Raw genomic sequence first — 27,839 nt, 5'->3', positions numbered from 1 at the left:
CAGTCGCTCTCCCAATTGAGCTAACCGGGACGGCAAGCTTATGGTAGGGAGAGAGCGAATTGATCAATAACTCGAAGTGGGAACTGGGTTGGTCAAATGTTTAGGGGAATCCCCAAAGGTGGAGTAAATTTGTAATAAGGGAGTAATTACTCATTGACATCCACCCAAGCGCAGCCATACGGCTACAAAGGAAAGCTATACAGCTTTCTCAGAAACTTCGTAGTTAAAGAAAAATTTGTCCTGGTCCGGGGTTTGAACCCGGGACCACCGCTTCATCGGAGCAGTCGCTCTACCAATTGAGCTAACCGGGACGGCAAGCTTGTGGTAGGGCGAGAGCGAATTGATCAATAACTCGAAGTGGGAACTGGGTTTTTTTCTTTAACTACGAAGTTTCTGAGAAAGCTGTATAGCTTTCCTTTGTAGCCGTATGGCTGCGCTTGGGTGGATGTCAATGAGTAATTACTCCCTTATTACAAATCTACTCCACCTTGGGGGATTCCCCTAAACATTTGACCAAACCAGTTCCCACTTCTAGTTATTGATCAATTCGCTCTTACACCCTCTTCGCTTACACCCTCTTCGGACTTCCGTCGTCGCGGCCATGAACTTGTCCATGTCAGTCGCCTCAAGACTTATTACGGCCCGCTCCTCTTGCCATCACCTCAGGTCGCCAGGATGGCTCCTCTTCCATCCCGGGGCCATTGTAGTGAATTACAATGAATGCGCCTGAACTATGATGAACGCGCCTCATGTTGCCTCGATGGCAGACGACGAAGTGCCGGCGCGCGGCTCCAGCTCTCTGGCTGTCTACACTGACTGTGATTTTGCTGCCGTACGCTCAGCTGTTTGGTTAACTGTATCGCCGAGTTCACTAGTACGCAAACCCCTTTTCAAAATAAATAAATAAAACCAGGAGCCTTTGCTGAACCACAATTCCGTCTAATCTGTACGGCAGACTATGACCTAAATTACTTCCTTGTAGCCTTCTTTCTGTATTTGTCACAAATCTGTGCCGCTGCGGCCGCGCGCCGCCGCCATGCCGATGAGCAGTGCGAAACAACGCTGTCCCGAAAACATGCCGTAAATCGCATCAAAACTGTCTTCAACAACGAAACCTCTGGAGGACGGGTCATGCTGTGCTGCACACGTCAAAAGTGTGCGGCTCAATGGGTTTGCTTGTCCGCTCTGCTGTATGCTTCTTTATCCATCCTCAGCAACCTCAATCTCTTGAAAGAGGTATTTGTTCGCGCCCTCAATCCTCCCCAGCATTGGACTGCTAGATTTGCTAGCGTGCCACGCAAAATAACTTAGAAGCAAACCCCTTGGTCTGTATACTTTTGACAGTGGCTGTACATATACGCGCTCTGGTGTTTTTCCTCTCATTTCTCTTTCCTTTCGTAATTTTCATGTTTTAATCCGCAAGCATTTCTTGGCTCATCAATGGCCTTTTCCGAAGAGACAGATCCATAGCCAATCGAACACTATCCACATTACAATCTATACATTGGCTAAACTGCCTAAAGAGTCCTTCCGTGGTCAAGAAAGTCAAATAGAAACAAAAAATACACAAATACAAAAATGATTAAAACATAACTTAAACAAATAAAAATATCAATAATAAGAAAAAGAAAACACAAATAGCGATTTTTAGAAAACAAAAATACTGGCCCAGAAATAAGAACAGAAATGAAGGGAGAAAGAGGACAGGGAAAGGCTTTCGTATTTCTGCTCTTAATAAGACTTACGGTTAAACTCTGGTAGAGAACGCCTGCAGTTGACTCTTCCTTCCCTGCTAAACGCGTACGTATATAATAATTTTGACCTTTTCTGTTCGTCAAACAGGTCTTTGCGTGCTTTGTATCCTAGCATGTAAAATTTTTGTTTTGCGCCCTTTTCTTTCTCTTTTCTTTTTTTCTTTTTTTCTTTGCTGCCATTACTTGTGTTTACCCAATGTGAATATTGTGTCAATATTGTATAATGTTCTTTCGTTTTCTCTTGTACCTGCTCATTATTTTATACTTGTTAGCATGCTTTGCAACTGCTTTTTGTCTTAGAAGTCTTGCTGTTAAGCTGCTGCAAAGCGAAAGGGGGCTGCGGCTTAGTCAAGCTGCCTCTCAGAGCTTTTTCTGCGCCTCCGCTGTCTGTATCTTTACAAGGCAGAAATGAAGAATTTGAATTTGAATTTAATTGCAATCCATACCCCTTATTCTGTATAGTTTTGACGGGAGCTGTACACTTGAGCACTGTGGTGCTTTTCTTTCCTTTTGTAATTTTATTTATTTATTTATTTATTTAGTTATTTAGTTATTTATTTATTTCAAATACCCTCATGGCCCTGAGGGCATTATTGAGGGGAGTGGAACAAGCACAGATAAAAAAAATGAATACAATCACGGGTTACAGGACCACATATTGTTCACTGCACTGAGTTATTACAAATTTCAACAATTCATGGAAGCCTAGACGAAGAAGGAAAGAAAAAACGAGAAAAGAGAACAAAACCCAACAAAAACAAAACTACAAATCGAGAACACAGAGTTCATGTCGCACTACTAACCTGTCGCACACATGTCATGAGAAAGAAAAGCAGGCACTCAACTTTTTCTTAAAATGCTCGAGATCGTCGGTGATTGCCACATCTGCTGGCAAGTGATTCCACTCGGATGGTGTAGTTGGAATGAAAGAATTTTGGCGAGCAGTAGTGTGACAAGGTGGAACGCCCACTTTGCGTGGATGGTCAATGCGCGATGAAACATACGTGGGTGGATTGAGCAAAGCGTTTTTCAAAACATGATTGAAATTGTAGATCTTAAAAAAAAGACAGAGTCGTGAAATTTTTCGGCGCAGTGAAAGTAATGGTAGTGACAATGTACTTTTCATTTGTGTGACACTTGATGTACGGCCATAGTCGTGAAGAATAAAACGAGCGGCACGGTTCTGAACAGCTTCCAAAACAGATATATGTGACTTAGTATGAGGATCCCATATCGACGCGGCGTATTCAAGCTTCGAACGAACCAGTGTTTTATACAGAAGGAGTTTGACTGAGGTGGGTGCATTAGAAAAGTTTCTTTTTATATAACCAAGCATGCGGTTAGCGTTTCCAGTAATGTAGGTGATATGCTGGTTCCAGGATAAGTTTGATGTCAGATGTACTTACACCGAGGTATTTATACGAGGTAACCGGGGCTAACGAAGCACTGTTGATACTGTAAGAGGCTGGTGGCGAGACGCCTTGACGTGAAAAGCGCATGGTTTTGCATTTTGATGTGTTTAAAACCATTTTCCATTTAATGCACCACTCTGTAATACAGTTAAGATCAGCTTGCAATAAGTTGACATCATTAGTGTTTTTAATTTCACGGTACAGTATGCAATCGTCTGCAAAAAGTTTGATCGAGGATTTTATATTGTTAGGAAGATCATTAATGTACACAAGGAATAACAAGGGTCCGAGTACCGATCCTTGTGGTACCCCAGACGTAACCGGCATAGAAGATTGAAGACCGTTAACGTAGACAAACTGCGAGCGATTAGTTAAAAAACAACGAATCCATGCTAGAACATTTGGGTCGATATGAAGATGAGCAAGCTTATACAACAGAAGACTATGGGACACTTTATCGAAAGCCCTGCAAAAATTGAAAAAAATGACGTTGACCTCTGAACCTTCATCAAGAATCGAATGAATTTCGTTGCTGAAGGATAATAACTGTGTTTCACAGGAAAACTGCTTTCTGAAACCATGTTGTGTAGGTGTGAAAAACGAAAATGATTCAAGACAACTAGGTAACTGAGAAAAAATTATATGCTCCATGATTTTACAGGAAATGGAAGTTAATGATATTGGACGATAATTAAGGGGTGAATGTCTGTCGCCAGATTTATGGAGTGGAATCACTTTAGCCAGTTTCCATTCGTGTGGTATATCTCCTGTTTGAAGCGATTGTTCACATATCTTCAGTAAAAAAATTGCGGAGTACACTTTAGTATTATTCAGTACTTTGGTGTTAATGTTATCAGGCCGCAAGAAGAGGAAATTTTCAAATTGTTAATTATGTTAATAATTCCGTCATAACTAAACCTGACAGGGTCCATTGGAAAGCTTATGTTACATGCATAGTCTCTAATATCAGTAATGTCAGTTGCGGTACTTGAAAACGCTGCACTAAAGGTCTCATTAAAGATGCCGGTGACGTCAGTGCTTGTAATAGGGTGTGATAGAGAGTCAACGAGAGATACAAGTGACTGGTCTCGTTGATTGACACTACTCCAAAATTTTTTGGGGTTGCTCGTTAGAAGCGTCGGCAACGTCACATTAAAGTAGTAGTGCTTCGATTCCTTCAAAGACTTCTTATAAATGTTAACAGTTTTTTGGAGTGCTGACCAGTGCTCACGCTTTCCAGAAGACTTCGCTTTGCGGAAAAGCCTTCTTTTTTTTGTTTGCCAGACGTTTTAATGAGCGGTTGTACCATGGACACTGCCGGTTGGTTAAAAGCTTTTTTCGAGGAATATACAAGTCGACCAGCTCGCAAAGCTTGTTTCTGAAAAGGCGCCAATTTGTATTTACAGATCTATCGTTGAAGTTTGCCAGAAATTCGTCAAGGAAGTCTTCAAGTGCTTTATTGGTCGTAGTGTAATTTCCCTTAGCATAATCATATATTAGTTTTATATTGTTATACGACGTTCGAGCAGGGAAGTTCAACATGACATGTAATAAAGAATGATCACTTATACCTGATAAGTAGGTAATGTTAGATACAGCATCAGAGGCTGTTGTTAGCAACAAGTCTAATACATTGGATGTTGAAGATGTGACCCTAGTAGGCTGCGTTATTACCTGAGTTAAGCAAAAGTCTGAACAAACGTCTAAAAAATTAGACAATTCTGACGTAGAGTTGGTAGTAGAATACGGAAAGCTAGACCAGGTAATATTAGGGAAATTAATATCACCAAATAAAAAAATAGGGAAATTCGGAAATTTGGCACACAAAGCGCTTAGCGTGTCATGAAGTTCACTGGAAAAACCAATCCCAGTGGAAGGCGAACGGTAGCAATGCACAAAATACAAGTTTTTGATATTCAGTCGTTATCAGAACACATAAAAACTCCAGTGTCGTAGGAATATCAATGTGAAGGCTATCAAGATGATCCGAGACGGCGAGCAGAACACCGCCACCCCGTGCGACTGCGCGATCACGGCGAAATATGGAGTACCGTTTTTCGGTAGCGAGGATTTCCGTGTTTTTAACACAATCATTCAGCCATGTTTCCGTTAAGACAATAATGTCGGCCGATGTGGTATCGGCGGCACAGGAAAGGTCATCACGATTTCGCACAACACTGCGTATATTGGTGAAAAGCACTGAAATTCCAGAGATCGGCTGCGCACGCGGACGAAAGCGCCCAGCCAGCTATCTCGAATAATCAGAACCGCCCGCGGCACTAGAATCAACACGTGAAGTAGTAGCATACAGGCTAGTTTGTTCATAAACTCTATCACTTTCAGCACAATAGGTGTAGCATTTCTTATTTAAGAATAACCGTGCATGCCTCAGTTTAAAGCGCGTGTTAGGCGCAGTTTCCTTCGCAAATTCTGCCAGTTTTTTTCTAGCATGCCTTGTAGATGGACTAAAATCTTCAGACATAGAAACATCTGAATCTTTCAGTTTAGACTGAGCGTTTAAAAGCATTTGCTTTTTTTTGTAGTTGGATAATTTTACCATTATTGGTCGCGTTTTGGTAGGGTCTGCAATGCCTATTCGGTGGGCCCGGGCGATATCAGTATTAGAAATGGTAATTGACATTTCTTGCTGTATTGCATTCACAATTTTTTCTTCTGATTGCAACCATGTTTCGGTGGCTCTAGCGCCTTCAGATATACCAAAAAATAAGAGGTTATCTCTGCGGGATCTATCTTCGAGGTCATTCATTCGGGACCTTAATGAGTAATTTTCTTTGGCGAGGCATTCAGCAGTTGCTTTCAGAGCATTCAGGTCCTGACGGAAGGATTCAAAACCTGCAAGTTTGGTCTCAACATTGGTAAGCCTGTTTGAAATATCAGTAACCTTCACGTCTAGTTCCTCTTGATTGCATGTAATAGTTTTAATTGAGTTCAATATTTCGACCTGCCCCTGTTCAATGTTTGTTGAGCGCATTCTTAGATCCTCCAGAAGGGTGAGTATGGCACTGCTGTCAGAGTCGGTCGTCGGGTTCTGAGTGTTGCTACGAGTGCTATGGCCAGGGCCAGGGTTTAATTGAACGTCTCCGGACAAGAGCCATTTGAGCACACAATAACACTGGCATACATTTTCCAACAGCACTTGTGGGCAAGGGAGCACAACGAGGCAGACATCATTTGAACGCTTGGATGAAACTGAACTAACCTGAAGGATGAAAAAACGAAAGACATTGGTGAACCACATCGTGTCGCTGCTCCCATGCCCACTGAAGGGGTGGCGACGGTGCATCCCATTTATATCTTCTGGGATGGTTGACGTCGATGTCGATCCGGGGTAAAAATCTTGCGAAGCGGTGATCAGCTGCGTCATGAAAGCATTCCATGGGCCGCTAGAGCATTTGTCGCTTGACGCCGGCGCACTCCAGTCAAAAAGCGCTGATGGGATTCCATCGTGGCACAGAACTGGATCTGAAGCGACGCTGCCAGTGCACAGGACAAGAAACTGAAGGATGAAAAAACGAAAGACATTGGTGAACCACATCGTGTCGCTGCTCCCATGCCCACTCAACTTACTACTTCCAGCACCTCGCTAGCAAATTTTTTTTGTAGGGCAGATAGGGACCGCAGATCTGAATCATGAGAGGAAAATAACTAGAAGAATAAGAATGGGGTGGAGGGCATATGGCAGGTTCTCTCAGATCATGAATGGTAGTTTACCAATATCCCTTTAGAGGAAAGTATACAACAGCTGTATCTTACCAGTACTCACATATGGGGCAGAAATGTGGAGGCTAAGAAAGAGGGTTCAGCTTAAGTTAAGAACAACGCAGCGACCTATGGAAAGGAATATGATAGGTGTGACTTTAAGACATCGGAAGAGGGCGGAGTGAGAGAGGGAACAAACGCGGGTTAATGACATCCTAGTTGAAATCAAGAGGAAGAAATCGGCTTGGCCAGGGCATGTAATGCGAACGCAAGATAACTGCTGGTCTTTAAGGGTAACGGTGCGGATTCCAAGGGAAGTCAAGCGTAGCAGGGAGCGGCAGAAATTTATGTGGCCGGATGAGATTAACCCGTTTGCTGGGATACAGTAGCCGCAACTGGCAAAGGACAGGGTCAATTGGAGAGACGTGGAGAGGGATTTGCCCTGCAGTGTGTGTAGTCAGGCTGATGATGATGTAATTTTAATGTTTTCATGTTTCTTGTGCTATTTTCTTCCCTTGTCTTAGAACTTCTCTCTCCCGCCGAAGGAAAGCACCCCCAATACTACTGCTGACGTTTGCTGTGACGCAACCAACCCCGCTCGACCTCCGATTCATCACTCTTACTTCTCCTTCCGTTGTCTTATTTACTCTATTTCATTACTCCTCATCTTTTTCCCGCCTCCTTGGTTTGCGACTGTTCTTTGTTCTGTTTATCGACCGGAGCACTCTTTTCACTTTGTATGTCTATTTCGTGATGTGCTTATGTTTATTTCCAGGAGAAAGTTCTTCTTTTCCATCCTCATTCAGTGGTCTGAACACGTGAATCTTACCGCTCAGACATCATCTTACGCCTCTGATGAAGGACGACCCACCGTCCGAAATCGCTGGCATAAAAGGTGTTTCTTGAAGAAGCGGATTTCAGCCCTTTACTTACGTTATCAGCAGTCGAGTAAGTTTATCGTGACACACACCCACATATATAATTGCGTGGCGGCCAGCTTAAGGCCAGTGGTTTTAATCACCCTACCGCCATTGGTATGTCATCCGCGACCACCTTCATCCTCGCCTTTGCGTTATCTCATCAAGGACGAGCTCGCTTTCATTACTCGCCCCATGGCTCCGGAACCATTTGTACCCTATTTCATGCCCCCACAAACCCAGGTTCCTGCGACTCCTGCTTTTGCGGTCTAACCTCTACATGTGCAGATAGCCCAGCAGACTCTGGCTTCCTTATCCCGAGATCCGCTATGTCTTCAGTTTGGAAGCCACATCCGGCTCGTCCGGCGTGCTACTACTGTGGAATGCGTAGCAATATAGACCGCGTTTATAGTCGGCGTCAGTGCGACGAGTTTTTATGGTATGGTGACTTCCGCCATGACGGCACGTATTCGTTGTCTGCTTACGACCCGATGTTTGCCACCTCTTTATCTTCCTCTTTATCCTCTTTATCTTCCTAAGGTAAATTCCTCCGGGCAACACGTATTGTCTTATGCTTACCGCCAATGTTCCTCCTCACTCCTCCTCTCCGTCGACCTCTCCAGACCACTCGCCCAACGCTCGGTAGCCGCACCACCGCTCAGCGTCAACATTCCGCCGCTCCTCGCCGCCTCTTCGCCCGCCTTCTCAGACCCCTGGCCACGCAGAAAACTAGTGTGCACGCAGTTTCCGGAGCTAAATCTGCACCGCCTGTCGACCTGCCAATTACTCCTCCGCCGCCGTCGATCATGTTACTTACTTGATATTGAAGGCAATATTGTAGAAGCTTCGATTGGTACACGCGCCGCTTTGTCAGTCATTAGTTCTGCTTTGTGCTCACATTTTCGCAAGGTGTGCACTCGTTACTGCGGTCCTTCGCTCCGTGATGCTAAGGAACAAGCGATGTATTTTTCCGGACGGTGCACAGCACGTGTCCCTCTCGACCCCAGCTTGCACCACATACAGTTCGCTGTGCGGCCCTCCTGTGCTCGACCTCATCTTCGCCTGGTATTTCCTTCACTTTGCGCAAGCTGTAATTATATGTTCTTCTTCTACTCTTCATGTTACTGAATATCAACCTTTTTGACACTGCATTATCACCTTCTCATCATTTGGTTACCACCACTGACCCTTACTTTATCCAGGCTGCGAAGATGCCCTCTCAGTTACCTCTGCCTGTGTCAACGCTGGGGATGTTTTCGTCGCACCAAGCCCCTGTCTTGTCTCATCGGGTATATTCATCGCTTCCCTGCTCCGCTTCACAAAGGGTCTTCACTTCTCACTGCACTCAACTATACGTTGGAGCCCTTCTGCGCAATCGCACGGTAATCTCTTCTATGGCTAACGCTAAGCCTGTCACCGTTCTTTCCTCTTCTCCATCAAGCTTCGCTGGTTTGGCCTATGTATTTCTGTCTGCTCTTATTTAAGGTACAATCAACACCGATCTTACACCGGCTCAAAAAGAAGAATAACTTTCTGTCTTGACTAGCAATCCGCTTCCTCCTATGCCCATTCAACAGTTTTGGGCCAAACCGCCGCAGATATAAATCGAATCCACAAAGAAGGTTCCAGTATCATTCGCCGTCGTCCGAATCGTGTCTTTTAGTGCGCGCAAAATTATTCAAGATAACATAGCCGACATGCGCAAGCGCCAGATCATACACCCTTCTTTAAGTCCTTACCCTCCGCCTGTTGCGTAAGTTCAAAAGAAGGACGGTTCAGCACGCTTTTGTGTCGACGATTATGTTCTGAATAAAATCCCCCCAAAGGATGTTCATTCACGGCCATCGATTGACGATGTCCACGACTGCAAGGTGATCAATTTTTTGTATTGTCTACGGTTAAGATAAGGAAACTGGAAAGTATCGACGCATTAGGGCTCCCCACCCGAATGATTGTTGAAATCAACGTTACGCCATTCGGCCTGTGCAATGCTCCGGTCACATTCAAAAGCATGATTGACACTGCTCTCCGCGGCTTCAAATGAAAAACTTGTCTCTGCTGTCTAGACGAACTGTCATTTTCTCATCGACTTTCTTAGCACCTTGCTGTTGGGCTGCTATTTTCAAGTAAGTGAGTTGCAGAAGCGTCGCTGCTACTTTTTCGTGGTCGGTACTGGCCACGGTGATGTTAGGACCCAGATGTGGCCTGATGAGTTATTTGCCATTGACGGATTTCAGCTGAGAGACGAGTTGGTGCTGGCCGTGGCGTTGGCCTGGTTCGGGTAGTCTCGGAGCCCCCTTGTCGGGTGTATAACTACATTGATTTCTCCTTTGCGTAGCGACGGGAGCCTCGTCCTAAGTGGCGGGCCTTGCTTGTGAGTTTGCTCGATTGCATTAACAGCTGGTGCACTGTTGACATGTTGGCTTGCATTTTGAGGGTTTGGTTCCATTCGAGCTGACCTGCGGAGCTTCCTCGCCCGAGACCTCCTGATAGCGTCCTCCCACGCTGGGTCGCAAGGAAGATCACCAAGAGCACCCGCGGTCGACGACAGGGGTCCTTTTTCATTGCAGGATTCGAAGTAGACAGTGTCGGGTTCCGGACTGTCATCCATGCAGTCGTAATCCTCGGGTATGTCTTCACTCTCGAGCTCGTTATGTAAAGTCCCTTGGAAGATGCCGGCTTCGCCTTGCGCTCCCTCGGTAGCCATGGTGTATCGAGACGTTGTCCGCTGAGATGGGCGACCGCTAACACTGCAAAGAGGTACAAGAGATGTCCAATTCTCCGGCCACTTGATCGACAGGTCTAGCGCGGCACGGCCGAGACAGAGAATCTCGTCGACGACGACGTCAGGTCGCCCGTAGGCCAGACGGCTAAGAGGGGCCTCACGAAGTCGCAGCTCCAATAAGCGACGGCGGCTGCGGCGGAAACTATGCTGGTCATCCTATACGACGGGTTCAAAGACACAGTTTTAGCGTTGCAGCGGAAGCGCATCAGCGCCCGTCTACTCTCGTCGGCAGCCGCGGAGTTTTCCGTTCTCACCACAACCGTTGCGAGGAGTCATACACGGACTCCACCCCACCAACAGAAGAGAAACCTTGACGAAGCGCCTATGAACAAGAGGCACAATAATCAAGATCCTCGATGCTCAATCAAAGGGAAATCCACGACTGCCCTCCTTACGCTGGATGGCCCGAGCTTGCCGAAACTCGCATATCACAGTAGCTGAGAGTACCACTGCTATCATTATAGGCCCTGCGCGTCAGTTCTGCGAATACTGCATGCAAGTAGGACACCGACCGGATATATGCCCTAAGCCAACTTAGTCTATCTGTCGCTGCTGCAGTAGCCAGACGTCCTAAAGGACCACACGTGCCAGCCCAAGGGCACCATCTGCGGGGTCGACCTATATCCAGCAGCCGAGAGTGCCTGCAACGCTTCAAGCCTGCTCACGCAAACAAACCACCGGCAGTTTCACAGCAGACGAGTCACGCCTCTCTAAAAGAGGTACCTCAAGCAAGCAACCGTCGGAGAGGGCTCAGCACGGAAGATCTAGATGCGTCCACCCAAAGGCACAAAGCGGAGAACGCTCGTAGCGCAAGCAAGGAACGTGCAGCCAGGAAACAACGGAATGAGAATGGAGCGCGCAACCGTGCACTGAGGCAGTCCAAGGTAGAGCAAACAGCGAGCCGCAAGAGCAGAGACCCCCTCGGCGACCGGTGCCGACACCGAGGCGGCTACTGACACCTCAGCACGGCGCACCGCCGCCGGCGCCCGCCCCTCAGGCGCCAAGCAGACAAGGACAACAACACCCACAGTCACAAAGCTGAAGGCGGAGGGAGCAGACAGCACAAGATAAACAGGTTAGCTGGGCAGAGAGGCTTAAACATTCGCAGCCGCCACTGGCTTACCCAAGAATTCCACAACTCCAAGCCGTCATTGATGCTCAAAGCATACAGCCAGCAGAGCAACAAGCAAAGATCTAGCGCGTGCAAACTTAGATCGAACAAATCATACATAGCCGCGGTACAACCGTCCAGCATGAACAAAGCCCCGCGCCAAAAATAAAAAACCGGCTCAGCAGCCCATCTGTATAGAAATTAAAGTAACGTCACAGACTGTATCATGCCTACACCAGTATGTAGCACAAGCAGTACAGAAACATGTCCTACCGGCCTTGACGAAAACAAATCTGGACACGAGTCGTGTCGTCCAAGACCTTGAGGCAACGATGATGCAACACATGAATAACTTGTCACAGGACGTACACAGTCTCAAAAACGCAAAAAACGTCGTTATACAGACTCACAGCCTCCAAAAATGCGTCCTCGCACCGACTCCTTTAGCCCAGCTTCCAAAGCCCTTAGACTTAGCATTTACATAGGAGGGCATCATCGCACGGAGACAACAGAACAACTAGATTTGACAATGGAACTGCAGGAGATACCAGCGTAAGCAGCCCCTCATCAAGCAGTACATTGTCAATGCACCGGTGAAACCATATAACGATCTTCCTGCAGGACATAGGAGCGGCCAAGACCCCTACCCTACCGGTCTACTACACTATAAGCCAATCCCTCAAGCCTACGGCAGCCGTTCTCGTGGCCAAAGACATAAAGGCCACTGAACATACTCTCCCAGACTAAATCATTGATCACCTGGCCGCCGAGATTGTCCCGAACAAGCAAAGGCGGAAGAGCACCCTCATTGCAAACAAATACAAGCATACAAACAGCCAAAGTCAATTAGGCAGTCGTTTACGAACATCATCACAGAAACTCAGAAGTTGGCGCAGTCAAATCTGCTCGTCATAGTGGGCGACTTCAGTTCACCCCACTTGAAATGGGGACACATATCAAACACACAAAGAGGGGACTAGATATTCAATGCAATTACCACGCTGAACCTGGAGCTCCTCACCAACCTACTGTACCAAACCAGGAAGGGTAACAATGTCCCGAGAAACACATTCCCCGAGCTAAGAATGATTAAAAACATCAAGGAAGCGACGAGGACAAACCTAGGCGAAATGCTAGGCAGCGAGCACCACACAATAAGCACCTCCGTATTAACCACCAACATCCGTCGAAAGGTTGGCATCGCCAATCTTACGGATTGGGCCCTTTTCGGAAATTGGGCCTTAGAAACAGGTCAACAAATAACATCCATAACACACTGGAGTGAAAACATTCGTACAGCCCACGAAGAGGCCACAGAAACCAAAAACGCACTCTTGACACCGCCCAAAGAGACAAGCATTTCGTAAAACTTTGGCGACAACGACGTCGTATGGCGCGCAGAGGGAAGAAAAGCTGAAAACACTGCTGCGCCTTAGAATAGCGGCCATTACAGAAGAAGCACAAAAATATGCTTCACAGCTAGTTTGCAACAATTGGCAGAAAACATTAGCCGTCCTTAGGAACCTAATTGGCCCCTCTAAATCCAAATCAGAAGTGAAAAGAACACTGAAACTCATCGCCCACACCTACCTTAGTGGTGACGCACTACTCAAAGCCATGAAAGGCAAATACATTGGGGTAAACGGAACAGCGGTGCTACCCTGCACAGTACCTTATACCAGACGGACTTGCCCGGAACAGGCCGCCCCCATCAGTGAATCCGAAGTGCACGCTGCAACACGCGCAAGTAAAAAGAACACCGCAGCTAGCGCTGACAAATCAACAACGCCATGATTCGAAACCCAAATACCGAGCAAATAAAGCCAGCTCACCGAATTCATTAACGACTCCGTATCGCTGGAAAAGGCGATACCACAGGAGTGAAAACAGGGTGAGATCGTCATACCCAAAGCAAGGAAACAACCGACGATCGAAGCACTACGCCCCATCTCTCTAACATCACGTCTGGGAAAACTCTGAGAACGGGCAATCCAGACACCACTACAGAGCTACATAGAGGACAACAACCTCTTTCACCCATCTATTATTGGCTTCAGAGCGGACTTGTCCACACAAGACGCCTTCTTGCTCCTTAAGCAAGAAGTTTTAACCAACACCCCAAGAGGCGAGGAACACTTAATCATGGCAGTTGAACTCAATGGAGCCTTCGAAAACGTATAGCACGAAGCAATACTTGGAGAGGTGCCAACAATCAACTGCGGCAAAGCGACCAACGAATGCGTCCAAACGTTGTTATCTAACCGCATGGCCACCATAGGAATGGAATAGACAAGAACAGATTTACAAGAGAGGCACATCTCAAGGCTCGATAGTCTCATCGCTCCTATTTAATATCGCCAGGAGAAGGGTCGCCAGGGCATTAGTCTGTCCAAAACATTGGATTCACCTTGTACGCCGACTACATGACGGTCTCCACAGGAACAGGCTCCCTAGCAAAACAATAACAATCCTTCCAACAAGCCGCCACCTGTGTAGAAGATATCGCCAGGCAATGCGGCTTACAGTGGTCTCCGGAGAAGTCCGAAGTGGTCCGCATCAGACAACTACCACACCAAGAAAGCAGTCCAAATTCTACTTCAAGGGACGGAAATTCTAGAACTTCCAGTCATCACAATAGTCGGAATCTGGCTTCAGTCGGACTGCACAGCGTCACACGCCATCAAACATCTGAACACATGAACCACCCGAGCGTCGAAAATGATTCGCCGTGTAGCAAGAAAACTCAACGCAATGCGGGAAGAGCAAACTATGCGACTAGTACAAGCGCTGATCATCACCAGAGTTGCATACGGCCTCCCCTACTTACCGCTCGTCAAAACAGAACGTAAGAGAATTAACGCCATCATCCGTTCATCAATCAAGAATGCGCTCGGCCTCCCACAGCACACCGCCAACGACAAGCTCGACGCGCTGGGCGTCCACAACACATTTGAAGAAATTCAGGATGCCGTTCTCCTATCCCAAAGAGAACGCCTGCTCACAGCAGAAACGGGCAGACAATCCTACGAAGAGTCGAATACCCGGCCGACTTACACAGTCTACTCTACAACCAACATTCCCTTTTCAAATATGGCTCGCATACACGTAGCTCTAATGTCCACCTACTCCCATGTCCACCCAATGTCCACCCACATGTCCACCCACTCCCATGACGGCCGAATAAGAGCCAGAGTAAATCACATAAGACGAATGGCAGGGAGGAGAGGTTGGGCAGTCTACGTAGACGGAGCCCTTATCCCTCTCCAGATGGGAACGCAGCGGTAGCTGTCGTAGTAGACCCCAGCTACCAAGAACTCCTCATCATTTCCATACAGAGCTGCAGCATATTAGACGCAGAAGTGACTGTGATAGCCCTGGTCATGCACCACGGGAATGTTACCAGCCGATCCTACCACATCGTGGCCTACTAACGGGCGGCTTGTCGGCTCCTCTTTGCAGGCAGAATACATAAAAGATTGCTCCCTCTAGTCAAGAGCAACCTGGAGTCAAATACATAAATCAAACATCAGAGAACGTAGGCCCCAGCACATTCAGGCTTGGTAGGGAAGTAGTTCGAGTTTATTAACATTTTAGTTCTCAGTACAGAAAACTAAGGGCCGGGAACAAAAGGTACAAAACCGGTACCTGGCTGGGTCCCCTGACCCCACAACAAAGTTGATAACGATTCAATCCGAACAACCAAATCATAAACTAAGGAAGAAACACATACAAAGCAGTTAGAACGAAAACAATCCAACATGATGTTTGAACTTGTGTGCAACACTTTGTGCCAGTATTTAAACAAAATAAAATCTGCTTCAGCAAAACCCTGTCCAGAATACATCAGAAAAATGCAGAATCCATCAGGAGCGACATTTATAATCAATAATGTACAACAAATAAGCATCACGAACATAAATCAAATACAGTCCATTCCGTCCAAAAACAGTCATTACAGAAAAGTCACTCGAAGAAAAAGTACACGTTACAGCATTCACAATAACTGTGAACCCAGCTAAATCTACACAATGAAAATTTCGCACAAAAATATTTTCAATGTAATAATAGAAAGATAATTGATAGCTTCAGCCAACACCGCGTTCTCGTTTAAAGTGTTAGTAATAAAGTATTTCATACTTTGTAATCCCTAATATGCCCATAAACATGGTAATATATAATTTATTTTAGTGAAGCAAAAGCTGTCATCTTTCATGAGATACATATTATCAAAACTGTCAGAATTTTGTTTCCTTTGGGTGAATATGTACAGTGCAAGTTTGTATAAATTGAGCTGTTCACGATAAAAAATCCCATGTTTCCTGAAAAAAGGCGTTGTGCTCTCATTATAATTTAAGCTTTTCAGAGCACTAATGGCTTTCTTTTCCATGATTTTTAACATTTGCAAGTTACCGCGAGTTTTTTTCCCCAGATCAAAAGACGGTAAGTTAAGTGATTGCATGATAAATTATTACATAATATGTATTTAATCTGTACCTAGTTGGAATCAGGTTTTTCATCCTCCATAATGCTCCAACTACTTTCGACATTTTTAATTTCAAATGATTTACATGTTCATTCTAGCTCATAAACTTTTCGAAGTGGACACCGACGAATTTAATGCTTTTTGTCTGCTGCAAACCTTCAGTGTGGAAGGTGAGATTAATCTCGTAGTCAATAGGTGTGTTTCTTGCTCAGAATAGATATATTTGGTTTTCTTGATGTTTAACGGCTAATCGTTGCTAATAAGCCAGTTCGATAAGTTAGATAGCCAAGTGTTGTCTGCGTCTTCTATTTCTTTCAATTTTCATCCCGAAAAAAAGCGTTTGTATCATCAGCATACAAGAGTATGTTTTGGGTGAAGGAAATATTTTCAATATCATTAATACAGAACAAAAAGAGAAGCGAACCTAAGATTAACCCTTGTGGTACACCCTTATTTACAGTTCTCAATTAGGACGCATAATCACCCAGTTTAACGAACTGGCCTCGAATACATAATTAGGTTTGAACTAAGTTATTGGCATGTCCCCGAATTCCATAAGCATTTAGTTTTTTTATTAGCATATGATGGTTTACGGAATGGAACGCTTTTCTTAAGACTAGAAAGATACCAACTGTAAACAGCTTTTGTTCGATATTCTCGGTTATCTTCTCTTTAATATGTATTAGCGCTGTTTCAGTCGACTTATTTTTGGAAAAGCCGACCTGATTGGGAGAGATGAAATGAAAATCAGCTGCACATGCAGGAAGCTGTTTATGTATTCCAAAATTTTCCAAAATGTGATTCCAAAATTTTCGCAAAAACACTTAATAGCGATATGGGGCGGTAGTTATTAAGATCGTCTTTTGAGCCGCCTTTATGTATTACTGTTACCTGTGTGATTTTAAGCTCATCTGAAAAAAGTCCGCGGCTCAGGATACTATTGTATATATGTGCAAGCGGTGAGGCTATTGATTTGATTGGCAGTGGCTTAATATCATCAGGACCTGGAGCACTATTGCTTTTTTTAAAGAATAAATAACTTGTTTGATCTCTCCTTCATCAGTAGGTTGTAAAACAAGCGCCTTGTGTGCAAATATAAATGTAACTGTTTGGATCTCAATCTGATCTATCCCGCATCTGGTCCATCTCAACTAACAAAAAATGTCTATTAAATTTTTCACAACGTTCAACACCAGACAGCGCTTCACCCTGCGTGTTTAACTCCGAGAGAGAAGTGAATTCAAGAGTCATATATACGCGCTGGTGTCAACGAGTGCCATCAGTTCGCGGCCATCAAAACACAACCCCTACCTCGCTTAACACCCCAGAATTTTCAGTAATTGCCAAGGCTTCCATCGCCTGTACTACGACATTCCAACATACATGGAAGCTGTTGCCTGAGTCCAACACCAGAAGCGCCAACCCTAGGCTCGCTGTACTTGCTTTCCAAGAAGCGAAAGAGAGCAAAGGCTCTCAGTGTAAGACAAAGAGGCGCACCGGCGTAGCGTGGTGATTGCTACCGAGATTCATTGTGGGCTTGTAGCAACAATGGAGACAATAGAACTTACCACTGTATCTGTTGTATTTCTCCTTGCTTCCGTGGGAGCGCGTGCTTTGAATCCTCAAAGCCTGAGTTCACGCTAAGGGCAGCGGCAATACGCTGTGTTGTCACCAAAGTGGAAACTCAACAGCGGCTAGTTTGAAGTTCTCCATATATCGTGTTTAATTTTTTTCCTAGGCTTTCGGCCTGCAGAATACTGCGCTAAGGACTCCTGGCACCGAGGGCTTGTATTGGAAAACCGCTAGTACTGGCCGGTGGCTAAGGTGCTAACAGCCGGTTGTTCGGCAGCACACACAGTTGGGACGAACTTCGGTCCGATCAAGTGTCCCGGTAGTTCACGAGCAGTTATCGCTACGGAAACAGGAGTGGTCTCTTGTGAAGCAAAGAAGAATATCCGCACGTCTTTTCATGCAGCTCGAAAGATAAATTCGCCAGCACTGGCGAGGCCAATGCCATTTAGCTTTTTTTCTTGTTCTAGAGAAAAAGACAATCTTTTGTTGGTCTCATTAGCTTTCTTTCTGTAAAAACTATTGCTTTTGATGTTAAATACAATACAGGAAAACAAAGCTAAATAATTCTGCTTTTCAGGCATATAAGTTTTGATAACGTATTGGGCATTGCAACAAAAAAATTATTTTCCCAGAAAGAAGACTTTATAAAAATAACTAGAACTTGCAACGAAGCGCTTGTAATAAAAGAAACAAATGTACATAATTTTCTGATAAATCCAGATGTTTCTTCTTTTATTGGCGATTATCTGCGGACAAATGACACTTCTGCCTTGAATAGTATTATCGATACAAAACAACTTGTTAGCGGGAGATGTAGAGACAAACCCCGGGCCTCTTGATAGTGTTGACGCTATCTCATCTCCTGAACTGGTCAAGATGTTACAGGATCTACAATGCGGGCAGTCAACCATACTCGGCGAGCTTAAATCAATTAACGAAAAGCTATCTGACCACGACAAAACGTTCGAGGACCTGAGTAACAGGCTAGGAAAAATTGAGTCCGAGTTTATGTGGCTTACAGCCTTGAAGTCCGACCTGAGCGCAGTTCAATCGGCAACAAATCAGTGCTTGGCTCAGGTATCTGCTCTGACTGCCCGCGTTGTGGATACTAAAAATAGGTCTCGTCGCGACAACTTAGTGTTTTTTGGTTTGACGGACAGCCCAGGTGAATCCTGGTCTGAATCCGAAAAGTTGATCATTGACCACTGTCATCAGTTTCTTGATGTCGACACTCAGCCACGAGATATTGCACGTGACCATAGACTGGGTACTTACACACAAGGAAAAAAGCGGCCGATCATCGTTAAGTTTGAGCGCTACAAAGACAAAGACCTTGTGCTTTCTTTGTGCAAAAATTTTAAGGGAACCGATTACAGCGTCAGTGAAGACTTCTCGCCTGAAACTCGTCTTGCGCGGAAAAAGCTTTTTCAGTTTGCGAAGGAACGTAACCTTAAAATCAAATTAAGAAATGACAAGCTCATCGCAAACAAGAAAACATACATTTATGATGATCACGCCGCACAAAACGTTGTCGAAAAATCCTAGCGCGAAGTGCAAATTCAACGCGAAATCACCAACGTCAATTATTCCCCGGTGCAATTCTTGTACACTAATATCCGCAGTGTTACACCGAAACGTGATGAAATTTGCAGCCTCATTTCTTCTTCTTCGAGTGACTTAGTACTACTTACAGAAACTTGGCTGAATCCATCAATAACTGATCTCGAAGTATTGCCTTCACTCCCTCACTTTGATATCTTTCGCAAAGATAGACCCGGCAATGCGCACGGTGGCGGTGTTCTAATCGCCGCTAACCGATCGCTGCGCTGCACGCTCGATAATATCTCGACCCCTTTAGAAATAATCTGGATATGTTGCAATGCTACCTTTCCGCGCTTCCTAATTGGTGTTTGCTATCGACCCCCAACTAACGAAGACTCTTTCTTACCTTTATTTTACGAATCATTGCAAGCTATAACAACCATGTATCATAACACCCCCGTCGTTCTTTTTGGTGACTTCAATTATCCCTCGATAAACTAGACTAACCCTGCTTCCACCTTGTCAAAGTGCAACAACGAATGTGAATTCATGAACACGTGCCTGACTTTCGGTCTATCACAGCAGGTCACAGAACCTACACGCATTACAGACCACTCCTCTAATATCCTGGACCTCATTTTAACAACCCACGCCGATATTTTTTCTTCGCTTATCTTTCTCCCGTCCCCGAGCGATCACGCTGTAATCTGTGGCTCTTTCCAGTGCAGTTCACTCAGAAGCAAAAAAAAAAACAAGAAAAAACTGACTCTTTATGGTAAAGGTGATTATGCACGTATGAATACAGAGTTGGCATCTTTTTGTGACACCTTGGCGGCCAGTTATAAAGAGCGTCCTGTTGATACTAACTGGCAACTTTTTAAAACCGAAATGCTCCGTCTAATCGCAAAGTACATCCCCACTATCACAATAACAGAGCGTGCACAGTCGCCATGGTTCAATTCTGTACTAAACCGGTTGAATAACAAGAAAAAAAGGCTCTTTCGCATTGCAAAGCATTCTAACAACGACGCTGCATGAGATAAGTATTTTCGCGCCACCAGCGAGTACAAAACATTTTTATATACCGCCAAACACAACTTTTTCAACAACACTCTGCCCTCTATGCTGCTTAACGACCCAAAACAGTTCTGGAAAACAATCAATCTTTCAGTTTCAACCAGTATTTCTTTGTTCCATAACGACGGCTGCAATGTTCCTGAACACGAAGTTGCTGGTGCACTAAACGATGCATTTTGCGCTGCCTTCACCAATGAGACACTTGTGCACCTCCCTTCACCCCCGAATTATGCTCATCCTCAAATGTATCCCATAACCTTCGACCCGTTCGGTATCTCTAATGTAATCGACAAACTAAAAAATTCATCCGCCGTGGGAACAGATGGCATTAATGCCAAAGTGCTTAAAAATACTAAACAAGTCAGTAGTTTTGTTTTGTCGCTCATATTTCAGCAATCGCTAACTAGTGGTGCCATTCCTGCTGACTGAAGGATTGGGAAGGTCGTTCCTGTCTTCAAAAAAGGTAACCGTTCATGCCCCGCCAACTACAGACCAATATCTATCACAAGTGTTTGTTCACAAATCATGGATCATATTATTTATTCCCAGGTTGCATCTTTCCTTTCATCGGTCAACTTTTTCCACCCCAATCAGCATGGCTTCCGTCAAGGTCACTCTTGTGAATCACAGCTTGCTCTTTTCCTTCATGATATTCACACCAACCTTGACCTTAACCCATTAGCGCCCAGCGTACTTTTAAAAGTACAGTTAATTTTTTTATAAGTTCACCACCAAAGACTGCAATTTTCTTTTCAAGTAGGGCATGCTTTTGTCAACAGGGGATTGGCCAACCACCCTTAAGTATTTTGGCGCACTTCCTCTGCTCAGTATGTCAGCTTTCTGTGGTGAAACTTCAGGATGTTTGTTTTCCACGAACTGCACCGGTAGTTGCTTGCTTATAATATTCTCACGGCCGTATTTATGTACATATTACGCTAGTTTCAAGTATAGAGCAGCACGAAAGACGAAAGTAAACAATGGATGCTTTGAATGTCCCGCACCTTTGGCGTTTTTTGCTCTGTGATGATTTACATACTGCTGTACTTTCTATAGTACACTGGGTCTTCCTGTGTGCAGAACGGCGCCTATTTATTCCAGTTCATAGATCTTATGGTTCCTGCCATTTTTTCGGAAAAAATCACTTTGTCTGCTCAGCAAGGCATCGGAGGCTGCTGTACTTGCCGCTAGCGGTCTTGAGTATGATGATGGTATGATTTTAATTGGTTGTAATAAAGTTTGGTTATAAGAACTGAAGGTTCTGCAGAGAAGACAGTTACTGTTATGCCATTCACACCGTCTGCGGAAAGCACTTGAGTTCAGAAATAAAAATTTTGGAAGCGCGTGTTGTCCTGTCGTCACCTGAGGTGATTTCAACGCTTAGTAACCATTTCATCTTTTTTTTGTAATTTTTTTACCTCTCAAGACATTCTTGTAACACTCCACTGGGAGGAATTTAGGGCTAGAGGAACCGTTCGCCAAAACGGGTTTAGGAAGTGTTCACTAGGGCCAAAGAGAGCGATGAAATAGAAGCAGCCATGAAACATCGATTCTTGCTTCAGCAGTATAGGTTACATACCTTTATTGAAGTCTACGATCAACAGTATAGTAACTATGGCTTGCAACTATAACAGCAGTGAGTCTACGTGTTTTGTAGAGTGGTGGTTGCCTATAGCACAAGAAAAACAGATTTTTTTAAAGCCAAAACTCCCTTCCTTTTACAACAGTGGTATGGCAGGTGTTGACCTTTCGCATCAAGCCATCTACTGCCAGTATATCAGCATCAGGGACAAAAAGTGATAGTGGTTGTTGACACCAATGCTCAACTTTGCAATTGTGAAAGCCTGAACAATCTGCCAAGTTGCTAGAGACGAACCTGCTGACTATTTTTGCTTTGGTAAGAACGTTACTCATTATTATCTACACCTTGACATACAGTAACCAGCGGTTCGCAGACACTCTGGGTCGATCGTATCTTATGCTTCTTTGAAAAGGAGAAAGCTTTCCGTGCAAAGTAGGATAACTGCGGTTCCAGTATAGCCAGAAAATATTCATGAGGGCCTGCAAGAAGTGTTATATCAACCTGCGTAAAAATCGCAGACATAATAACAAAATTCACGCCACCAATAGGAATGCAGTGAAGTAGCCACATGTGCTATGGGGAAGACCCAGTGTACTATAAAAAGTAAACCTGTGTAACCTCTGGAAGGAATAAAGCAATCGTGACGAAATTTCAGCAATCTCTTTTTCTTTATATGAGAGTATTATGTGCTAAAAATGAAGAAAATCCTTCAGTTAGATTTTTCTTGGTCCCAAATGGGTTAATACACCCACTGACGCATTTTTTAGATTTCGAGAAAGCATTCGACAAAGTATCGCATCGTCAGCTGCTACTCAAACTGTCATGCCTTAATTTAGACCTTTGTGTGCTCACCTGGATCAGCAGTTTTCTAACCAATCGTCTCCAGTTAGTTGTCGCCAACTCCCATTCATCCGCTCTCTCCCATGTCCGGTCGGGTGTTCCTCAAGGTACTGTTTCAGACCCCCTTCTTTTCCTAATTTATATTAATGACCTGCCAAATAACATGTCATCGAACATCGCCTGTTTGCCGACGATTGTGTGATGTACCGCTCCATAAATAACCAATCAGATGTTGCCGTCCTACAGAACGACCTCGTCAAAGTGCAAGAGTGGTGCGATACCTGCTCATGAAACTAAATGTCAATAAAACCTTTTTAGTCTCTTTTCACCGCCGACGTAACTACTCACCCCCCAACTACCTCCTTTACGGTTGTCCCATAACTCAAACCGACAATATTAAGTACCTAGGTGTCCATATCTCCAGTGACCTATCCTGGCACAGTCATGTTACTAATATAGCTAACTCAGCCAATCGCGTCCTTGGCTACTTACGGCGTAACTTTTCCTTAGCACCCCCTTCCGTCAAACTAATTGCCTATATATCACTTGTCCGACCTAAACTAGAGTACACCAGTTCTATATTCGATCCTCACCAAACCAACCTGTCGAATTTACTGGAATCTATTCAAAATCACGCTTCGCGATTTATTCTTTCATAGTACTCATATCGCGCTAGTGTAACTGGACTAAAATCTCGACTTGAACTTCGTAGCCTAACATCCCGTCGTCAAATAGCCCGCCTTTCTCTTTATCATACATTTTTTCACAGCTTGCCACCGAACAACGCACTCATCCGCCCAGCCCATCGTTTATCCCGTAACAGCCATCTCAAAGCAGTCTACCCCCAGCGCGCCCATGCCACAACGTTCCAAAAATCATTTTTCCTCCGTACTGCCCTGGACTGGAACGACCTTCCCGGCCATATCGCTTCCCTTGAAGATCTTCAACAATTCAAGTCTGCCATCGAAAATCATTTTTTTTGTCATAACTGCCGTACTCCCCGCCCACCCCTCATGTAATACCCCTTAAATGGGGCCTTTGAGGACTTAATAAATGAAATGAATGAATGACAACTAAGGTGAGAGACAGAAGGAATAAACTTTGATTATTTAAAGGAGACCGGAGTGTATTCTGCGTGGTGTCCTCAATCCTGGACACCAGTAGCTTTCGCCCACGTTCATGCCTTGACGATGGCGACTAACCCCTTCTGGTCTTCAATGGCTGAGCACTGGAGCGCGGCCGCTTTCTGATTTCTGTTGCTGTTAATTTCGCAAATAAATTTGAATGAAAATTCAGTTTCTTCAGATTGGTTGCTGCTCGCGTCGTCGATAAAATCGACATCAGACAAAGTGAAGTCCTGTGATTTGCGAAGTTGTAAACCACGCTTCGCGTATATTGAGCCTGAAAACGACTGGAACGCTACCGCGTCTTCGGGGTGTGTACAAATATGCCGCCTCGAGGGAAAACAAACTGCACGGAAGGCGAAAATTTTTCTAACTCGAAGCCAGATGACGCAGCGGGCTCGTAAGTAACGCACAAAGTTCTGAAGTCGAACGGCGAAGCCCTTCTTAGTGGGCCTTGAGCGCGGTATCGCATCTTCTCAGCGTGTTGGAAAAATGGATCCTAGAGAAAAAATCTCCATCGCAAATAAAACTGCGGTTCTTTGGCCCCAGCACGGACGCGCGGTGTGCCTGTAAGCAATGGAGAAGGTTCCTAAATTGGCGCGAGAAGACATCGTTAAAGTTCGAACAATGCTTAATGAGCGAGCGTGGTAAGGACAAAATCCCGGTCTCCGCCGTGGCCTCCAAAAACACAAGACGTGCAGGACTCATTATTGATGAGCCTACAGGTCGCAATGGCATGCGCAGGATAAGATGTGTGCTTCAGCATCCCCACCAGTGTCACGGATTCACGTAAAAAAAAACAGCGCAGCAGTTGTTGAAGCGCGGATCAGAGACTCGGCAGCAGCGACGACAAACCGACAGTTTCGATGATTCTTGCGTGTTTTACGCTACAGCAAGAAGACAGCTGTACCCATCGCCGCTATCACCAAGACATTCATTGACCATCGAGGACATATCTGACGCCTCTGACGTCACTACCAAAGTCACCAGCGCAAACCTAGAAAAGAAGGCTCCCACCCCGAATCTGGCAATCGGTAGCAGCGACGGCAAACCGACTGTTTCGCTGATTCTTGCGTGTTTTACGCTGCTGGTTGGTGTATCGATTTGACTTTGTCGAACGGGGAACTGTGTAGCTTTTGCTGTTGCTGCTGCCGAAGTTTGTGTTCCTTTTGTGTGCCAAGTGAATCCTGTAGTGATGCCTAAAGGCACGGCGAATGATGACAGGGATGCCAGAAGCGAACTACGTGAGCTTTGTGCAGAAATGAAAAGTTTGAAAGATTCCATGACTTTTATCAACGCAGAATTTGAGGAAATCCAAAAGAAACTAGCTAAACAACAAGATGAAAACAAAGGTCTTAAGAAAGAGAATGAAAGTCTGCGGAAGAGGGTGAAGGCTAATGGACATGCCATTGAGCAGCTTCAGCGCAGAATGGTTCAAACAGAGCAGTACTCCCGAGATGTAATGCCAAAATAAAAGACCTGGCGCAGAAAGAAAATGAAAATGTTGCTGAACTGGTAACAAAGGTAGGCAGTGCTATAGGCGAGACTATCACTGCTGATGACATAGCAGTTTGTCATCGCGTGCCAACTCGTGAGGAAGGCAAACGCAACATAGTTGTGCAATTCAAATGCCGCGAGAAAAAGAGACGCTTTTCTGGAAAAGGCTCAAAAGAAAATACATAACGAATGGACAAGTTGGCTTCGTAGATAAAGAAAGTGTGTTCATTGACGAATATCTTTGCCTTATGCTGAAGCGACTTCTTTCGTTGGCGATAAAAAAGAAACGTGAATTTGACTGGAAGTTTGTATGGGCCAGGAAAGGAAAAGTTCTTGCGCGGGAAGCTGAGGGAAGCGACGTGGTGCGAATTGAACACGATAAAGGCTTGTCAAAGATTGACTAAGGTGATGTGTTGCTAGTTCCTTGCTTTCATCCTCATCATGTTATATCGAGAGTTCTGCTCACTTTCTGATATAACACTGCAGGCACCAACCCAGACATTAACATCGGCTGTCCATATCAATGCACGTTCATTGGCATCAAAGCTAGAACAATTCATTTCATTTCATTTCATTTTATTACCTTAAAGACCCCTCACGGGGTACTACATAAGGGGTGGGATGAGCATAAAATGTACAACACAATGCTATTTGTCATCAAAAGATATTGTTTAGATTGCTAGCAAATGATGAAGGACAGGTGATGTCGACGATATGGTGGGGAAGGCACTATTTCTCGACGAATTCCGGTTCCGAATGCATGTCATCATGATCACAGAGACATAGTATCACGATGAAAGCCCGACGCTAACATTAGCAGGCTATAAACACTACTACCAAAACCGAACTGAGGGACGTGGTGGCGTAGCGATGCATATCAGTGATAATGTGTGCTGCGAAGTGGAGCACCGTTTCACGTGTACTACCGCTGATCTGGAGGCGTTATGTGCTTGTAGTGGGAAATATATGTTTTCTGTAGAATATCGCCCTCCTTCCGGAAACAAAAACAATTTTTGGTTTTCATCGAAGAAATGTTCGCGTACATTTCCTTTCATCAATACCGTTTGCTTCTGGGAGGTGATTTTCAATATTAACTTAGCTGGAAATGACGCGCATTCAGTTCATTTCAGTAACAAACTTCTGGCTTCTGGCATTTATTCTGTTATCAATACACCAACGCGGGTAACCGAGACAGGCGAGTATGTCCTTGATCTTTTCATTGTCAACTCAGAGATTGGCGTACATACAGCTGGCACCATATGCTATGACTTAAGCGACTACTGCCCAATATTTATTGCGTACTCCAGCTATAGACCACGAGAAAAAACAAGCAAGGACGTACCCCTGTATAGGAAAATATCGAACGGTAATTTGGAATCCTTTCGGGCCCGCCTATCAAACAACAACTGGTCTCCAATTTATAACGAGAATAATGCCTCTGAAACTTAAAACAAATGCCTGTTCATGTTCTGCTGTCTCTGTAACGTATGTTTGTCATACAATCAAGCAAGAAAAAATAACAAAATAAGGAAGCCGTGGATAGCACCCGATAATTTGAAGGCGATTAAGGAGAAACAAAAACTATTCAAAGATTTCTTGCGTACGAGAGTAATGACAGCACTAACAGACATCAAGAAGTACCGAAATAAATTGACTGCAGAGTTAAGAAGAGCAAAGATCGCTTACTATAATAATCTCATATCTGATGCTTCAAGAACCGGTCCTCAGGAAGTGTGGAAGGTGATTCATGAAATTCTTCAAAGGAAACTTCGGAAGTGCAGCCGCCCTGAATTTCAATAGATGGCAAATGTAGTTCGGGTGCAGCTTTAGCTGGGCATTTCAATGCGCATTTTGTAGACATGATAAAACCAACCTGCGACGAAACAGCGTCAACGCCTATTGACAAACAAAATGCCACCGTATTCCTGGAACCAACGGATGAAATCGAAATTAGTAGTGCATTCCTAAACCAGAGAAACACCAAGTCAGTCGATGTCGACGACCTTCAGATAAAGCTTCTCAAGTTCGTATTTGACGTTATTGCGCCTCACTTAACATATATTTTTAACCTCGTCCTCAAACCTGGCTGTTTCATTTCATTTCATTTTTTCATTTGAACATACTGTTAGTCCCTTCTTGGGACTGTTACAGGAGTGGAATTATAAATTACAAAGATGCAAGTTAACAACACAATAATACAAAAGCCAGCAATCAGGTTTAAAAGACAAGAAATCAGCATTCATATGCGGAATCACATCTAATGAAAAAAAGAAAACGGATGAAAGCCAACTCTGGCCTTCAAAACATGTGTTCAAACACGTCTCAAAGTATTCATTAATACAATCATACACTTGGTACATGATCGAGTGAGGAAAAAAAAACATAAGACCAATACAGACTATGGATGGTCTTCAAATCTGGCTTGA

General features: G+C 44.6%; 2 protein-coding genes and 1 non-coding gene across 3 annotated transcripts in view; all 3 read right to left on the bottom strand.

Moving 5' to 3' along the window:
- Nucleotides 1–237: 237 nt before the first annotated feature.
- On the bottom strand, nt 238–311 carry TRNAI-GAU (transfer RNA isoleucine (anticodon GAU)). Its single transcript has one exon. It is a non-coding gene; the product is annotated as a tRNA-Ile (tRNA).
- Nucleotides 312–999: 688 nt separating this feature from the next.
- LOC149345493 (uncharacterized) lies at nt 1,000–10,510 on the bottom strand. Its single transcript, XM_089586094.1, has 3 exons — nt 10,280–10,510; nt 6,020–6,770; nt 1,000–1,139 (listed from the first exon to the last, which is right to left on the bottom strand). Exons 1-3 carry the CDS (start codon nt 10,508–10,510, stop codon nt 1,000–1,002), a joined length of 1,122 nt encoding a protein of 373 aa, XP_089442220.1.
- A 4,063-nt stretch (nt 10,511–14,573) lies between these two features.
- LOC149345492 (uncharacterized) overlaps nt 14,574–27,839 on the bottom strand; it is a 63,663-nt gene continuing 50,397 nt past the window's right edge. The window contains exon 4 of the mRNA XM_089586092.1: nt 14,574–14,675. Coding sequence (XP_089442218.1) covers nt 14,574–14,675 — 102 coding nt within the window. The remainder of the gene's footprint in view (nt 14,676–27,839) is intronic.

Source organism: Amblyomma mixtum, chromosome 4 (assembly GCF_055824585.1).
Source record: "Amblyomma mixtum isolate Tamu chromosome 4, ASM5582458v1, whole genome shotgun sequence".
Lineage (NCBI taxonomy): Eukaryota > Metazoa > Arthropoda > Arachnida > Ixodida > Ixodidae > Amblyomma > Amblyomma mixtum.
This window is presented reverse-complemented; position numbering and strand designations above follow the sequence as displayed.

Coding starts and splice junctions, on each gene's coding strand:
- LOC149345493 (XM_089586094.1), bottom strand. CDS start 10,510: ATGGCTACCGAGGGAGCGCAAGGCGAAGCCGGCATCTTCCAAGGGACT. Junction 6,771..10,279: donor ACGCTATCAGGAGGTCTCGG/GCGAGGAAGCTC, acceptor AAAATTTGCTAG/CGAGGTGCTGGAAGTAGTAA. Junction 1,140..6,019: donor TGTTGAGACCAAACTTGCAG/GTTTTGAATCCT, acceptor TGACGTGTGCAG/CACAGCATGACCCGTCCTCC.